The sequence below is a fragment of the Indicator indicator genome, chromosome 4 (genome assembly GCF_027791375.1).
Source record: "Indicator indicator isolate 239-I01 chromosome 4, UM_Iind_1.1, whole genome shotgun sequence".
Classification (NCBI taxonomy): Eukaryota; Metazoa; Chordata; class Aves; order Piciformes; family Indicatoridae; genus Indicator; species Indicator indicator.
In genome coordinates, this window is record NC_072013.1 from 36,115,820 (window position 1) to 36,134,558 (window position 18,739).

General features: G+C 42.8%; 1 protein-coding gene across 8 annotated transcripts in view; it reads right to left on the bottom strand.

The window, feature by feature from the left end:
* Positions 1-18,739, bottom strand: part of GPHN (gephyrin) — a 296,879-nt gene that overhangs the window by 31,232 nt on the left and 246,908 nt on the right. For all 8 annotated transcript variants that reach the window (XM_054400806.1, XM_054400803.1, XM_054400804.1 and 5 more), the window contains 3 exons: positions 17,357-17,449; positions 3,965-4,020; positions 364-483 (listed from right to left, as the gene is read on the bottom strand). In XM_054400806.1, the coding sequence (XP_054256781.1) occupies positions 364-483; positions 3,965-4,020; positions 17,357-17,449 (269 nt within the window). The remainder of the gene's footprint in view (positions 1-363; positions 484-3,964; positions 4,021-17,356; positions 17,450-18,739) is intronic.

Sequence of the window (18,739 nt, forward strand, 5' to 3'; positions counted from 1 at the left end):
AGGAAATACGATGTCCAGTTGCCACTACTCTGTATTTCCAAATGTGAATAGTCCAGGCACTCAAATTGGACTGTAGTTGTGGATCTCCAGAAGGCATTTTGCTTTCACTCAAATCATGGTCCCAAAGACTGGAGTCAGCATTCAAGAACTGTGATGAAAAATCAGTGTCAGGACAGGTAGATTTGTGGTACTGTTATCACAACCTGAAAAAATGAGTAGAATTGCCACTAGAAACTGAAGTGAAAATCCTCAAGGTTCTGAGATTAAGGGATGAGCGTTTCTGTAGGACTACCTTTCATATTTATGGTATTGTATCATGCACCCTGTTTTGCTGCACACACAGAGTTTCAAGTCTTGACTCACATCGTCTGATTCCCTGATGAGCTCTGTATCTTCCACCTGCACCACGGCATCAGCACCACATGGAATGGGAGCACCGGTTGTAACCCGCATCACCTGGCCAGGCATCACAGTCTGCGTGGGCTGAAAAGAAGGATCTCATATCATTTAACATTTAAGGAAATATCCTGGATGACTGAAATTCTGATACGTGGCATGACTCTTGATATAGTAGTGATACCCAGACATCTAAACTCCAGTGTATTTTAAGGACTACGTCACTGCTTCAGATCTGGCTTTTTTCATAGGGTCACGTATTAGGTGGCTTCAGATTTTCCCTTTAGATTTCCATCACAAGAATACCTCCCAGAAGAAGCAACATGTTGGTAGTCTGGTTTGCTCATACAAATTACTGTCTCAGAAACGTAACAGTTAAATGGTGATCATTAGAGACTTACACAAGCAAAAATCTTGCAGCTCTCTGTGGATAAATATCTTTGCAGAGTACTCTGGTCCCCAGGATTGAAATGGTGCATTTGTTTGGTTTGGTTTTTCTTCCGTTTTCTTTTACCAGCACACTATATATGGAAATCCAGCAGTTCGTAAGTAATGTAACCAGCTACTTTGTTTCTCAGAATCACAGAAACATTCAGGTTGGAAGAGACCCTCAGGATCACCAAGTCCAACCCAGAGCCCTACTCTACAAGCATCACCCCTAAACCATAGCCCCAAGCACCACATCCAAACCACCTTGAAACAGAGCCAGGCTTGGGGACTCAATCCCCTCCCTGGGCAGTATGTTCCAATGCCTGACCTCTCTTGCCCTGAAAAATGTTTCCTAATGTCCAGTCTAAACCTACCCAGTGGCAGCTTGAACTTACTAAGGTATTGATGTCATTGGTGACAGACAATTTCTAGATGAAAAATGTATTGCATTAAAAAGTTATTCCATTTTAAAATGTAATTTTTGGGCCTTAAGAACCCCAAAGAATACAAAACACCTGGGACCCTGCCAGAAATCAGGGCCTATGGTGATAAAATGGATTATAACTACCTCTGCTTTTGGAGTTTATGACTAGATGAGTTTTTTGAGGTGTAGTGATGTGAAACGTTAAACTGTGATACAATAGCTTCTAGGATTGGTTAATCATATATTTAATTTTCTTTCTGTCCTTTGAGAATTTGATCAGATTATGTTTATGAACAAAAAACATCAGATTTGTGTGTGAATCTCAAGGGTGTGCTACAGACTATGAAGACAAAAAAAGTATTCCTTCTAGGAATGCGTATTAATGCACATCAATTTTACAGAAGCTCTTTTAAGGCCTTTGAGATCTCACACTTACGTGGGATAGGGCAGTGCTGAGTTCTGTTCTTTCCCATCATTGATGGTAACTGTTAGTCACTGAATAAAACCCAGAAGTAATCTATTGAGCACAGTTCCCACTCTGGGCACCTTTTTCCTGGTCATGATTACCCCTCTTCTTTATGATTTGTAATGACCCATGCTCCTTGCTGCGAAAAGGCCCAATTTAAGGGAAAGGTGAAAGGTGTCTCTTTTCCATCCTATATTATAGCTGGTTAGTCACGGTGCCTCTAACAAACATCTTCAGAAAGCCTTCCAGGAAATGCTAAGCTCCAGCTATGCAGGATTAACAGGGAAAAAATCATTGCCCTCCACGGCTGAGTGTTTCACACAGAGATCCTGTGGACAGCTTGTGACTGGGACTTTCAAATGTGCCCTAGTCTCCCAAAAGCAGAATACCATCTGAAAGTTTTCCTCAATACAAAATAAAACAATGGCTGTTACCATAAACCAAACCATCTGGAAATGGAAATCAGAAAATAATACACAATCCACAAATTGATGCAGAAATCTTCAACCTGGCTCTATGGCCTCCCTGCAATTCTCAGTCCTATTTTCTTCCTCTCAACGTAGCATTTACATAACCTTTTTCCCTGCAGAAGGAGCCAAATCCAAACCTGTTTTGAACTCCCTGCTGTGAATCATTCTGTTAATTGGTCTGTAACATGAAAAGCAGAATGCTGCTGCTGAGAGTGACTGAAGGGTGAAATGAGACTGAGGAACCTTCCAAGGCTATAAATAGTTTCTTGAGAAGGATATGAACCTGAAGATGTGCTGGCCAAAGGAAAAAACATTGACCAATTATTCAGAGGTCAACAGCCTCATTTTTCTCTCATCACTGGTACTTCCAGAATTATCCTCTCTCTGTGTGCCTCCTCCCACTCAATTTTGTTCCTTACCAGAAAGGTTTTCCATTCCCATTAATCTGGGAGGACAGACTGTCCCTGCAGAGGGATATTTGTGAGTTCTTTAATTTTGCAGGACAGAAGCAAGCTCCCAGTTGCACTTCTGCCCTTTGTACAAACCTGCCAATTAAGACAGGTAGATTAGGACACTGAAACGTGTCAGACCTGTAGGCAGTCTCTTCCCCACTAGACCCAGCTTCCACAGGACTGTTTTTAAGCACCCCTGTGCTGTGGTACTTTTTAACTATCGATGACAAGTGAATAATGACAGCAGCAGTAATTCATCAGGTTGCTCTGCTGGTTCTTGCTATTTTACAGTGACCACAAGAAGGGTTACAGAAATAGGTGCCAGTCGTTCAGATTCTGCGCTAATGGTTGAAATGCATACAGAAGGGCTAAAAATCCAGGGCAGGTGAAATTAGTTGGTTGACCTTTTCTACTATTTAATGCAGTATTGAATAGAAGGGATTCAGCATGGAGAAGGTAACTAATATGCCAAAATATAAATCATGATGATGGATGGGAAATACAGCGAAAATTATTTTCACACTTCTCTGTATCTATCACAATTATTCAAATTAAATGTTTAATATACACTTAGAAGCAGTTCAACACTGTTCTTATAAAATGTAACAATCCAACTGGTAATGCTTAAAATACTGAAACAACTTTTGAAACACATCTATTTTATCTGAGACTTTCTTGCTTAGCAGTCAAAATGGTCAGACTGGAAAATCCTCATTAAAACCAATTAATCCTTTGGTTTGCCTGTTCCTTATTCAATTTCTGCATCATTTCACATTTGATACACAGAATTATAACCCAGGGCTTGAAAAAGCTGGAGAAATACTTTGGGTTAACCCCTGCTCCCCTGAAAAGAAGGCAGCAGGTACCATTAAATTGCCATACAAAATTCTCACACTTTGCTTTGCAAATATCAGTGTGAAATATGCAAGCAGCTTGTGGAAACAATTATTGGGCTGAAATCCCTTTTAAAAATCTGTCAGCAAGAAGGGATGAAACCTTGCTTTTCTGTTTATGAATTGTAATGCCACTAGAGACCGCATGTCCTCTAACATGGTGCTAGGGCAGAACATTACTGCATGCATTCCTATCAGATATGTCAGCACAACGCTCTGAAGTATTTTGGGATATCCTTGTTCCTTATGTAACTGTACGACCTCACTTTCTGAAATCATGTCCCAAGGCACACATCAAGAGGCTAGGTACAGCTGTGTCCTACTTCATGCCAACTCCAAGAATATTGAGTTTTGGAGCACTGTAACAATAAAAAGCAGTATCTTACAAAAGAAAAATAGATTAAAAAGAACGAAGGAGAAAAGAAACTGCTCACCTGCTCACCGGCCTGGGACTCTCCTATGATGAATCGATCTCCTGGGCCATCAGCAGCTGTTAAGATGGACAATGGAAATGGTAAAATTGAACCCCCACCCCAAAATGATGGCATTAGAAATTAACAACCAGAAAAACCAAAGAAAGATCTCAGGTTCAGTCCTTCAATGTCAGCACGACAAAGGCTATAGAAGTTTTGCAAATGTTTTACATATTAGGGCCTTCAAAGTTGTGTATTTTAAATTAAAAATTCTGGGCAATATGGATTGAATAAAGGAGATTAGAAGAAATTACATCAATAACAAAGATGGTAAGTGTTCATAAGATTATTTCAGTAAAAATTTCCACCATAAGCAAATCTTTTTCCATGTGAAACTAACCCAAAGGAACTGTGTATTTTATTAAGTGTGTATGTATCTTTTTTCCAGACAACAATGGAATATTGACATTTCTAGATTCTCTTTCTCTCTTTGGAGGAAAATGCAGGCAAGTGCAGTGGTTATAGACTTGTGCAGACAACCACAGAGGTTTGGCATTTTCTGAAGAGCACCAGGGCTAAGACAATGCAACTTGGCCTGTGTCATGGTAGGGCCATGACATGGCCCAGTACAAACCCAGACAGGCCTTAAGATGTCTAGACAGGTCCCTTTCTCTCCCGTTCCTTCTACAGGAAAACAGGGCAACATGGGAAAAAGAACAAAGGGGACAGGACTCCTGCCTGTAAACAAGATGTTTATCAGGGGTGAGAGCACGTAAGCTGACCACTGCTCCCCCAGAGACAAGGTCCTTGCTTCTGCCTTTTATGGTCATAGCCTGGCAGAACGCTTTCCATTGGGCAGCTACATGTTAGCTTCAGTGCCCCATTGCACCAATCGATCTCTGGCAATTTGTATATATACAAGTGACTTGGTAGTCACCCTTGCCTTGCCTTGCTCAAACCTTGCTACAAGCCTACTTGGACCCATATTGTAGAAGCTGCCGCGAGTTGCCCTGCCCTGCCTTGGGTGCCTGGTCCAGAGCCTGGGATAAATCCACGAGCCATACACAGCTAAGCTGGAGAAGCCAGAAGTCTAGAAGCCAGATCGGCCTAGCCTGCTTCCCCTTGCCACCAGAATCGTGCCATGCCTCAGTTTCCCCAGGAACCAAGCAATAGTGTTTACAGACCTTCATTCTTTAAAGAAATGTCACAGTGTTTTCATCAAGAAATTAGTAAAAAAGCAACCCTGGAGTTGAAGGCAGTGCTCATGCAGTCAGAACCTTCACTTCAAAGCTGGAAAATCTGCACATTTCTGAAGATAACAGCGTGTGAACGATGAAAAGAAAAAAAAGAAAAAAGTGTCTGCTCTACTGCAGTTTGCCCCTCCCCCCTTTTCTCTCCCCCCCTTCCTTCTCCCTCCTTATCTCACTCCCTTGTTTCACTCCCTGTTGAAGGTCTGCAGAAACCTGTGTTCTAATTTTAAAGCAACAGTGTTAAGTTTTGTTAAGAAAGGTATTTCACCATTTCATGAATGCAACTGATATCTATGTATTGCTTTTATCATTACTTTTGATTGTAAGGGATTTGAGCTTATAAGTTTTTAGTGATTGTGTTAAGGTATTTTTCCTAATCAACAAGCATGATACTGTGTAAGTGCTACTGGTTTTATGAGTTTATAGGTTAAGGTTTCTTTTTTTCCTTTTTTTTTGGTTCGAACCTCTTTTTTGTTTTGAGTGTGCCGGCAATTTTAAAAAGAGCTCTATATGGTAAATAAGTTTTCATTTTGAAAAGCGTGCATTATCTTTTTTTTGTGGTTTTTTTTGTACATTATATTGATGGTTTAATTTTATGTAGTTTTTTTAAGTTTTTAGGATCTTTTTTTGATATTAGCAGGACATAAGATTATTTTAGGAACGTTATAGAGTGTTCTATTGTTTTTTGTGTTTATAAAGGTTTTAAGATAAGGTTATAAGAATATGAAAAGCGACAAAAAAAAAAATTCTTTTCCTTTTTTGGTACACAGGTTTTCCCACCTACAGGTTTTTCCTGATGCCAGCATGGCAAGGCCCAGCGCAAGACTCAAAGGATGGGACAAAGAGCAGTGCCCGTGAAGCTTACAATCAGCTGACCACTGAGTCTGACCACAGTGCCTGTTTAACTGAGATCAGAAGCACCGATCTGAAGCTGACTGCACGAGTGTCCCCGGAGGAAACATTTTATTTGGGACTGAATGTTTCAATGTCTTAATGTTATGTAATTACGGAATATGTTTATGTAGATTTATATGTTAATTCACCAGAATGTTATAGTTAAACAGTGGTTACCCAGGAATAGACAAATTGCCCAGCCTATCTATCTGGTAAAATTAATTCATTCTTGCAATTGTGGGGTATCGCTCATGTTCCCTGTATTCCTTATTCCCTCACACAGTATACTGAAGTGACTTTTGCAAAAACTAAAGAGGGGGAATGGTAGGGGCCTCTTCAGAGGCCTAGTTAAACAAAGCTATGTATGTTTTACATTTTAAAATTTAATTTTTTTGCAGCTTCCTAATGATTCCCAGGAAACCCCAATGACACATCATTTTAATTTTTTAACTACCACCAGTGTATTAATAACCTCGGGTGGAGGATATGCTTGTGTCTCAACAGGTTGTGGACTGTATTGGGTCCCAGTGCTTTCATCATCCTTTGGATGCTGACTGCAGCAACAGCCTTGCAGATCTCAAAGCAACCACAGCAAAATGCGTGGATCACGCTTGCCAAGGCCATAGGACGAGACATGCTGTGCTTCTCCATATCAACGCCTGCCAATCCCTTCAGCACCTGTCTGGTGGGCATATCAGTGAATGAGTAAAGGGACATCACTGAAAAAATTGAACCACTGAACTTGAAAATATCATTCTACATGTGCTTCCTGGCACACTTAAAAGCTTTCATAGGTTTGGGTGCAAAGGATTTGAAAAGACAAATCTGACTAGCCTCAAGAGATAAGTATGTTAGGATTGGTAAGAATGCATTACTGTGTTGTGTTTAATTCTACATCAGACAAGGCCACAGATATTCAGGATGTTACTCCAGCAGGGAAAAGGTACAGAAATTATACTGCATGGTGCAATCGAGCTGAATTCATAGAAGTGAAGAGACATTCCCATCCTCATTGTCTGCCTGCAGGTGTTTTCCTTATTTGTGGAGATAGAGCCTGGCCAGCTCTGCCCTCATGAATCAGAGGAAGACTTTGCAGTCTCGGTCATTTAACCATTTTGGCTGACTTCGTAGTCTTGCTAAAACAATCATTTATGCTTTTGCTGTTTTGCCTTTTTTTTGCTTTTTTACCCTGTATATTGCAATATTTATAAGGTTTAATTAATCGATCACTCAAGAGAATCCTTATCGTTCAACAGGGAAGGGGAAATGAAGAAATTGATTTAGGGACCAGAACCCCAGACACTGTCTTACTGATAGAAGGAGATGCTTTTACCCTGGTGGGTGGCAAACCCTGGGAACAGAGCACAGCTAGAAGGAAAACACAGACAGGTCGGCTCCCTAGAGGCCACTGTGACCTAAGGGAGTTATGCAGGGACCTGATAACAAGAACAAAGCAAAACTTAGGACAGAATTATGGAATCCCTTTATCTCTTGCTTGACATTTGCTTAAGCCTTCTGAAAAATATGCGTTCGTGTGATATTTTCTCTCTGTAGCCAATCATGAATTTACAACTGTAGTATGAACATACCAATGACCAATTACAAGCTGTCTTCTGATGTTATGTTAACCTATATAAAGAAAAAGCTTTGTACAATAAATCGACACTTGGCTTGCATCAGGCCTCGTCCCGTCTCTCCATCGCAGCAGATGGTCAGTGACCTACTGCACTGTTACACATATATTAGTCTATGGGGCCAGATGGTGAGCACCCAAGGGCACTGGGGGAGCTGGTGGAAGTGCTCATGCTCATCAAGCCACTTTCTGTCATTTGCCAGCAGTCCTGGCTAGCTGGGAAGCTCCCAGCTCACTGGAGATTGGCAAATGTGGCACCCATTCACAAGAAGGGTTTGGAAGGAGGACCTGGGGAACTGTAGAACTGTCAGTCTGACCTCTGTGCCAGGGAAGGTCATGTAGCAGGTCATACCGAGTGCTGTTATGCACCATGTGCAGGGCAACCAGAAGATCAGGTCCAGTCAGCATGGGCTCATGAAGGGCAGGTCCTGCTTAACAAGCTGATCTCCTTCTACAGCAAGGTGACCCATTCAATGGATGAGGGAAGGGCTGTGGATGTTGTTTATCAAAGCCTTGGACACTGTTTCCCACGGCATCCTCCTGGAGAAACTGGCTGCTCATGGCTTGGATGGGTGGATGATCCACTGCTTTAACAACTGGCTGGCTGGCTGGCCCCAAAGAGTGGTGGTGAGTGGAGTTCAATCCAGCTGGCAGCCAGTTACTACTGATGTCCCCCAGAGCTCAGTACTGGGTCCCCTGGCAAGTTTGCACAAGACACTAAATTGCCTGGGAGTGTTAATGTGCTTGAAGGTATGAAGGCTCTTGCACAGAGATCTGGACAGGCTGGACCAATGGGCCAAGGCCAGTTGTATGAGGTATAACAAAGCCAAGAACCAGATCCTTGGCTCACAACAACCCCATGCAACACTACAGGCTTGGGGCAGAGTGGCTGGAACATTGCCTGGTGGAAAAGGACCTGGAGGTGTTGTTTGACAGCCAGCTGAACATGAGCCAGCAGTGTGCTCAGGTGGCTAAGGTGGCCAACAGCATCCTGTCCTGTATCAGGAATAGTCTGGCCAGCAGGAATAGGGAAGTGATCATGCCCCTGTACTCAGCACTGGTGAGGCCTTCCCTTGAATACTAGGGTCACTTTGGGTCCCTCACTACAGGAAAGCCACTGAGGTGTTGGAGTGTATCCAGAAAAGGGCAACAAAGCTGGTGAAGGATCAAGAAAACAAGTCTCAGAGGGAACAGCTGAGGGCACTGTGATTATTTAGCCTGGAGAAGAGGAGGCTGAGGGGAGACCTCATTGCCCTCTACAACTATCTGAAAGGAGCTTGAAGTGAGCTGGGGGTCATTCTCTTCTCTTGAGTACAAGATGACAGGAAGAGAGGAAATGGCCTGAAATTGTGCCGGGTTTGGGATGGAGATTAGGAAAAATTTCCTTCCTGCAAGAGTGGTCAGGCACTGCAACAGGCTGCCCAGGGAGGTGGTGGAGTCACTGTCCCTGGGGGTGTTCAAGAAACGTGCAGAGATGGCACTTTGGGATGTGGCTTAATAGCCATGGTGGTTTTATGTCAATGGTTGGCCTTAATCTTAGAGCTATTCCAACCCAAACAATTCTATGATTCTGCGGTCACTTCAGGGCTGACCAAAAGTTGAAGAATGTTAAGGGCATTGTCCAAATGTTTCTTCAACACCAACAGGCTTGAGGCATCAGCCATCTCTCTAGGAAGCCTGTTCAGTGTTTGATCAACCTTCCCTGGCACAGCTTTGAACCATTCCCACGTGTCCTATCAGCGTATACCAGGGAGAAGAAACCAGCACCTCCCTCTCCACTCCCCCTCCTCAGGAAGCTGTGGAGAGCAATAAGCTGTCTCTTCTTCAGTCTAAGGTGACCCAAAGTCCTTAGCTGCTCCTCACAGGACATTGGTTTCAGCCCTTTCACTGGCTTCGTTACCCTACTCTAGATGCATTCAAGGACCTTGCTGTTACTCTGGTTGAATCTAGCACCAAAACTGGGCTCTCATTTGTTGGTTCTGACAGACGTTGCTGAAGACAGCACTGGTGATCATGCTGCTCATTCCGTGTGTTTACTGAGGCTATACCTGGGCTTCCCCTTGCCTTCCAGCAAGCAGGTTGCAGGATAGCATTTGCTTGATCCCCAGGTCCTTGTCAGTCAGCACTGTTGGGGCATTCGCAACATTGTACGATGTAGATGGGGAAGCATGTGTAAACAGTGTGGCTATGTTAACCAATCAGCTTCCTGGAAGGGGCGCATGCAGTACGCGTGGACAAGATGGTGTAGCCAATAGAAGGACGCATGCTCGCGGCGTGAAGGCGGAGCGGAAAAGTTTGGTCTATATAAGCAACTACCGATGGTTCAATAAAGTTGGATTTGAACTTGCATCACATTGATGTGTCGTTCTTCCTGCTCGCCTGTATGGCCCGCGGCATTTGGTGACCCCGACGTGATACTGATTGGGGACGGAGACATCAGAGCTGCGGAACGGCGAGGATCCTGCTGCCAGCGGAGAGGAAGCTGGGTGCCCGAAGAAAGGCGGATTCGTGCATGGCTGACCAGTGAGTCAGGGAGAAAACAGAGCAGGATGGGGTCAAATGTATCAGCCATAGAAGAAGCCGTAGTAGATAGCCTGTTAAGGCTGGCTGAAAAAAGGGAAACTAATTTGCTGAAGCCCGCGTTAATGGAACTGCTTGCTTGGGCACGAAGAAGGGGTTATTTGAACTCTACGCGAGATGCTTATAGTCGGGAAGTTTGGCAGAAGATAGGACGGGAGCTCTGGGAGTGCGTGCAGACAGAATCTAAGGAGGCAAAACACTTGGCTAAAACATACCGAACAGGGCGTTTGTTGCTTGATCAAGTTCATGGGGAGGCGACCGCTGCGGCCGCTTGGAAACAGACGATCCAAGACGTCACCACAAAGGGAACAAAATCAGAATTGCCTGACAATTGGCCGCCTATCGATAGTTCTATAGACTGTCAAGACTCTCCCGTTGCTTGCCCTGTAACAACATCAAATATGACCAGGGCAGAGAAGATTGCCTGGGGTCTGGACGGGGATGATTTGCCCCCCTATAACCCCGATTGTGACGCAAATAAATCTTTGCCACCTTATGCACCTGGTCCGAATCAAAGTGACTCTGTTGTGATTAACATGACGGCACAGGGCGCTGCAAATACTGAGGCGACTGCCCCTTTTTCCGGAGAAAGTGGAAGCATGGAAATAGATTCCACTGCTTTTTGGGATCAATTGCAGACTGTTTTTTCCTCTTCAGCGACCTCGGGGAGGGATCACGGTAGTGCCGCAGCTGCAAACAATCCATATCAAGAACTAAGAAAAGAACTGCGACAGCAGAGAGAGGCTATGACAGAACTTTTGGAGCAAATGAGGAGACTTGATCGTGATTCAAAAAAACGGGACATCAAAGATGCTTATAAGGCAGCACATAGTTCTATAGTTACTGGGTTGAGAAATGTAGAAAAGCAATTAGAAGAAATAGATAAAAAGGCCAGAAATTTTGAGAAAGCAAATATGTGCGGTGGGGGAAATGTTGATACTGATATACCAATGGTTTCATTGCCTAGAGATCCTTCATTTAATGCGGATAAAAGGTATAGGGGTCTTGCTCAGAATTGTATCTTGCAAGGAGATTTTAGTTTTGAACCCATTGCTGCACCTGTAGTACGGCGTGGTGGGGGACCGACTTGGGAGCCCTTGGACTGGAAGTTTGTTCAGTCTATACAAAAGACAATAATGCAATTTGGGTATCAAAACAAGCTGGTTAAAAATCAAATCACAGCTCTCATAAAATATCAAGATTTAGTTCCTGCTGATCTCAGGGCAGTGATGGAGCTCGTTTTAACCCCCAGAGCTTTCATGTTATGGGTAACCAAATGGCAAGACTTGTTAGAGATAAAACAGGTAGAGAACTTGAATCTCCCCGGTACTGATCCTTTGCGTACGGCTACTCTGGATCAGTTAATGGGCAGCGGTCAGTTTAAGGACCCCTCAGTGCAAGCGGCAGTGCATCCGCGTATATTGAGCCAGTCAAAGAATGCTGGTCTGCAAGCCTTCTTGTCTCTACCTCAAACTGGTACTCCTTCTTTACCGTACACAAAAATCACTCAAGGACCTAATGAATCATTCTTTGGGTATGTAGATCGTATAAGGGAAGCCTTAGAAAATGCCCCCAAAGGGACTTCTCACCAAAGAAATTGCGGTGCAAAATGCAAACGCAGCATGCAAGCAATTAATAGCAACTCTGCCACCAACAGCTTCTATTACTCAAATAATAGAAGTGTGTGCCAGAGCTCCTTTGATTGATGAACAAGAAAAGGCAAAAATACATGCTCATGCATTGGCGGCCACACTTAAAATGCAACAAAATTTAGGCAAAGGAGACAGGGGACCTTCACGCTGTTATCAATGTGGTCAACGTGGTCATTTTAAGAAGCAGTGTCCCAATCAAAATGGTAGCAGAAATAGTCTAAATGGCAATTGTGCTAGATGTGGTAAATATGGTCACCGGAGAGCAGATTGCCGATCCAAATTCAATAAGAATGGGATGCCATTAACATGGAATCAAAATCAGGGAAACAGTCAGCCGCGGGGGGCGGGACGCGGCCAACAAGTATCCCTCCCCTCAGAAAATGGCGATGGCTGTCTCAGCCGAATGCGAGCAGCCACAACAGGAAGTGCTGGGGTCGACTTGGCAGTGGCCGAACCAGCAGACATATTCGATACCCAAATACATGTAGTATCTTCAACTGAGTCCGGGCCATTAGGGTTTGGGTTGTCAGCATTATTAATAGGGAGATCATCGGCAACAAAAAAAGGGATATTTGTGCTTCCAGGAGTTGTTGACGCCGACTATCAAGGTGTAATTTGTATTATGGTTCGATGTTTTGCGCCCCCTGTCCATATTCCAAAAGGAAGCACGATAGCGCAGTTGGTACCATTTAAATCACAAGTTCCCAATACAGAAAACAAGGAAAGGGGTACGGGAGGTTTTGGATCTACTGGCGAACCGCAGGTATTGTTCTGTAAAACGCTTGGTTTAGAAAGACCTTTGATGTCTGTAACAATTTCAGGTCCTGGTGGTATTATTTTAGAGGGCTTGCAGATGATGTTGGACACAGGGGCGGATGTATCTGTTTTACCCCTTGATCTCTGGCCTGTAGCGTGGCCTTTGGAGGATCCTGGATCCGATTTAGTGGGAATCGGAGGGAGCAGTTCAACCAAAATCAGTAAGGAATTTGTTTTATTCACCAATGAGGAGGGACAGCAAGCTTTGGCAAAGCCTTACATCCTACAGACAAATCTTCTCCTCTTGGGCAGAGATATACTGAGTCAATGGGGAGTTAAGATCCAGACAAATTTTTAGTTGCGGCCACTGATAGCAGCTCCCGCCCTACTCTAAAGTTGCAATGGAAGAATGAAGATCCACTATGGGTGGATCAGTGGCCGTTAACTCAAGAGAGGCTGCAAATTGTTGAAAGTTTAGTTCGGGAACAACTTGAATTGGGACATATAAAACCATCCGTCAGTCCTTGGAACACACCAATTTTTACTATACAGAAAAAATCGGGGAAGTGGAGACTGTTGCATGATTTAAGAGCAGTCAATAATAGAATGGTAGAAATGGGGGCCTTACAACCAGGATTACCATCTCCGGTTATGTTGCCCCAACATTGGAATCTACTTATTTTGGATCTGAAAGATTGCTTTTTCACAATACCACTGCATGAGGAAGACAGTGATAAATTTGCTTTCACAGTTCCGTCTGTTAATAGATCTGCACCCTCTAAACGGTTTCAATGGGTGGTCCTGCCCCAAGGTATGAAAAATTCGCCAACAATTTGTCAATGGTTTGTAGATCAGGCATTAGCTCCGTGGAGAAAAAATAACCCTGACTTGATTACTTACCATTACATGGATGATTTGTTAATTGCCTCCCCAACGCCACTTCCATTACAAAAGGAGCAAGAAGTGACTCAAGCATTAGCAAAATATGGTTTAGTAATTGCACAAGAGAAAATTCAGCGTCGTGCACCATGGGTGTATTTAGGCATGCAGATTCTAGAAACACGTTTGAGACCTCAAAAATTGAATCTTAATACAAAGATTGAAAATTTGAATGATGTGCAAAGACTGGTCAGTGATTTACAATGGTTAAGAATATATTGTGGGATCACCAATTCTGATTTAAAGCCACTAATTGATCTTTTAAAAGGTGGGAAATCCCCTTCTGACCCTCGAGCATTGACTCCCACAGCATACCAGGCTTTACAAGTAATAGGAGAAAAAATATGGAATAATATGGCAGATCAAATTGTACCTGGTGTTCCTTTCACTATTATTTGTTATAATCAAGACAGGAAAGTGGCTGCTTTGATTACTCAGATTTCTAAAGATGATTCAGTGTTAATTCTAGAATGGGTATTCCATAGCAGTACGTTGAAGGCCACTATAACTACAAGGCCAGACGCAGTCGGAAATTTACTGTTAAAAGCAAGAAATAGATTAAGGACAATTGCGGCGACGGACCCAGCTCAGATTATTTTGCCATTGAAAAATATCAATCTTGCAGATTCATGGATGGAACAATCTGATGCATTTGCGACGGCTGTCCATGGAATTAGACTGGATAATCATTACCCAAAACACCCTTTGTTTAAAACAAATTTGATAACAGAACAGGACTCTTTGCAAGTAGAATCTCCCCTTTCAGAGGGGATCACTATTTTTACGGATGCCAGTGGTATGACAGGGAAATATGGATATGCTCATCAAATCAACAGGCTATGGAATACCCGGGTAGAAAAGACAAAAGGGTCAGTTCAGATTTTGGAATTAAAAGCAGTTCTTATGGTATTTCAGGATTTCCGGAGGACACCCTTGAATATTATAATTGACTCAAAATATGTGGTTGAAGTAGTAAAGCGTTTAAATAATGCAATCTTAGGCGGTATAACTAATCCTGTCCTTGAGATGTGTATCTTGGAGCTACAGTCTGAAATTATTGCATGTCAACATCCATGGTGGGTCATGCATATCAGAAGCCATTCTAATTTGCCAGGGTTACTAGCTGAAGGGAATTCATTCATAGACAGCAAAGTAGTAAGCAAAGTATCCACAGAAGATGTTTTGGCACAAGCACTTCAGTCACATTAATTTTTTCATCAATCGGCACGGTCATTGATGAAGTCCTTTGGGATTTCTAAAACAGATGCTCGTTCAATAATTGCCAGTTGCCCTGATTGTGCCCGATTAACTCCCATTTCGGCTGAAGGGACTAATCCGCGGGGCCTAGAACCTTGCCAGGTCTGGCAAACGGATGTCACCGAATTTCCTCCGTTCGGTGCCCTTAAATACATCCATGTCACGATAGATACATGTTCTAAAGCAATTTGGGCAACTTCACATAAGTCAACCAACAGTTTGGCTTGTATTCAGCATTGGACAACAGCCATTGCAGTGTTAGGGCGACCAGATACTATTAAGACCGACAATGCTCCAGCTTACTTGAGTAACAAAGTTCATCAGTTTTTCCAGAATTGGAAAATTACACACTTGACAGGTATACCCTATAATTCAGGAGGGCAAGCCATTGTTGAACGAGCGCACCAGGATCTAAAACGGCTTTTGACAATATATAAAAAAGAGGGGGAAAGGAGTCCGTACCTCACTATAGCAAAGGCATGCTATGTGTTAAATTGGTTAAATCCACGGACAGAACAAAATTTAGTTCCTATGTTCTCTCACCTGCTTAATAGAAATGACTTTTCTCAGCATGAGGTATTAGTACAAATCTTTGAACCTTTGGCCCAGCGATGGAATGGACCAGTCCGCTTACTGACTTGGGGAAGGGGTTATGCTTGTGTGTCTGCAGGAGAGTCAACAAGGTGGATTCCAGCCAAGTGGGTTCGACCGAGGATACGGCCCGCATCTGATCCAGGTCAAACAGACTCGGACGACAATACGGAAGATTGAAAATGAAGTCTCTGCTTTTGGCCCAAGGACATGGTTGTCAAGAAATCAAGGGAATGTGTTGTTTTAATCTTGCAGCCCACAGCGTATTTATTCAAAAAGATATTTGGATGCTCAAGGAAAATACAAAAAAAAGGTTAAGCAGCAAAGTGGTTCGTTAGACAATTGGTTTAACAGTTTGTTTTCAAATTGGGGTCTACCAGGCTGCGTTGCTGGTGTCCTTGAAATGCTGATACCTACAATTTTTGCTTTGCTAATTATATGCTTATTGTTGCCATGTTTAATCCAATGCATGCTAAGTAGTGTAACTAAGAGTGTGAATTTGTTATTTAAGAAAAAGGGGGGAGGTGTTGGGGCATTCACAACATTGTACGATGTAGATGGGGAAGCATGTGTAAACAGTGTGGCTATGTTAACCAATCAGCTTCCTGGAAGGGGCGCGTGCAGTACGCGTGGACAAGATGGCGTAGCCAATAGAAGGACGCATGCTCGCGGTGTGAAGGTGGAGCGGAAAAGTTTGGTCTATATAAGCAACTACTGATGGTTCAATAAAGTTGGATTTGAACTTACATCACATTGATGTGGCATTCTTCCCGCTCGCCTGTATGGCCTGCGGCACAGCACCTTGCTCAGAGATGCTCCCTCAGCTTAAATCAGTCTTTCTCACACATCTGCACTCCCTTGCCACTGTCACTGCTCATTTTGGTCTGCCTGTCCCTCTCACATGAATATGACAGACAGCTGCCATCAAACTTGCATGGCAGACCTGGAATTTTATTTTTATATCAGATCCATGGGGAAGCTCTTGGACTACACCCATTTCTGGGTTTGCAAGCAGGCTATTCCACAGACAGTTGCTTTCCATTGTTTCAGCTGCTAGTAATAAAAAACCTACTAAAAGAGAGTTGGTTACTGTGTTCCAGTTTCAACATGGTGTTACAATGATTCAGCCCCTACCACAATGAAATCACTAACAGGATAATGTTTGATCATATATTTTTTTTCTCCATAGATATCTGAGGTGAGTATCGTTAATCTTACTTCACAGGAGGGAAGTAACTTGTTCAAAACCATGCAGCCCTTACAGCCGAAGCAGAGGGTGGGATTGGTTCTCCTGGGGAAGCACTCACTGTGTGTTCCACAGAGCCACACTACTCATTTTCTTAATATAGAGCAACAGGGATATTTTCAAAGCAAAACCAAGATTTTCTTTTGAGGTGTGTCTGTAAGAGTATGCTCTGATAGGTGTTTTTGACAATTCTGTAATGTAGTCATAACATAGCTCACACACAGGAAGCTGGACCTGTGGCCATTCCACAAAATAACAGTTACAGAAGAAATTGCTGATTGATTCAGTAACAAAGGAACAGAAGAATCTGTCATCCGGGAACAGATGTTCTGTTTTCTCCTGAATTCTTGTTTCCAAGAAACTAGTAACACAGGTGCATGCCTGCGAGCACTCGTGGATGCATGTTTCTCGCGTACTTTGGCATCTACTTACGAGATTTGAAATTCAGTGTTGTGCTCTTTAAGGCAGCTGCACTCTAAGTAACTGTGACTTCAGCAATGAGCTGAACCAAATCTCAACCGAAACAGCCATTACTGGATGCAAAATAGGTGAACTACCATGTTCTGAAGTGGCTTTACAGACACTACGCTGCATGTCTACAAAGCCAGAGCTTACCTCTGACGGCGTAGCCGTCTTTAACTGATGCTGGAAACGGTGGTAGATTATCTTTTGCATATACATCTTGAGCAAGGACTCGGCCCATTCCATCTAGAAAAAAGAGAAAAGACCATATTCCATGTCATTACAGCTAGTGAAGGGGGGAAAAGTGAACAGCACTGTGCTCTGATGGATGAAATGTATGTGTATGTGACACAAATAGATCTCAGGGTTTTGATTTCTGCCTCTACGTAAATGGAAAACAGCTGGGGTCTGAAAGTATTGAGGAAAGATCTGTTCAGTAAGTCTGTCTTCCTAGTTATGGTGAAATTGGTGACAGCAGAACTGAATGGCAAGTATCCAAATCCAGAGGTAATATCTCTGATACAAGATCAGACAGTAAAACCCCGTATTTGTTCCTCCAGAATGGGTGTTTCTTCTAAGATCTCTTACAAAGACAATACTTTCCCAGGCTTCCAGGATTTTAGCTGTTTTGTTGTTGGGTTTTGTTTGGTTTGTTTTGTTTTTTGTTTTTTGTTTTTTTTTAAGGTTGTTCTTTTTTTTGAAAGCTTTTAAAATAACATTTCAAAAACGAATCCCGTGTGCTAAAGGCGAGAGGTGATGGACTGTGCTCAGAGGACTCAACATAAACAGTAATGATGGACAAGTTTCCACAAACTGACAGAAGTTCTGCAATACATCAGCTTTGCCTAACTCTGAGAGCATTTCTGCTTAATGGAGGGTGAGCGCATGTAAGTGTCAGGATTATTTATGTAAATTTACACTGTTATAGTTCAAAATACTTTAATAGCTGTTTCGAATATACTCTTTCCCTTCACTTAGCAACTATGATTGATGAGTTGTAATTTGGCTCTGCCTGCCTGTAGAGACTGATACTAATTACTTCACCCTCAGCCAAGGGTGTGCTACTTTTTTCCTTTTGTGGCACCAGCAAGAGTCGGATTTTTTCTGTATGATGTAGAACAGACTGGAAAATGTGTATCTTATCTTTTCATATAGCAGGAGAGTGAGAAAGAAGATACATTACATGTGTGGTTAGATGGATTGGGAAGGGGCACAGGTCAGAACTATCAATATGGGCTCAATTCCAGTACATTTAAGCAGAAGATAAGAAGCCCATCATATAATAGGAGTGTGTTGCAGCACAGGAAGGCAATATCTGGGTGAAAGTATAAAGGAGTTAGAGGATGTGTGAATACTTCTGCCAGGAGAATCTGCATGGATTTTATAGATTATGATCTTTCAGACAGGACAAAAAAAAAAAAAAGAAGTACATAAAGTGTTTCTTGCTTTACAGATAGGGAAATCAATATTAGCAGCAGACCTGGTGATTTTAAAGGTCTTTTCCAAGCAAAAGAATTTAATTATTCAGTTCCAGAT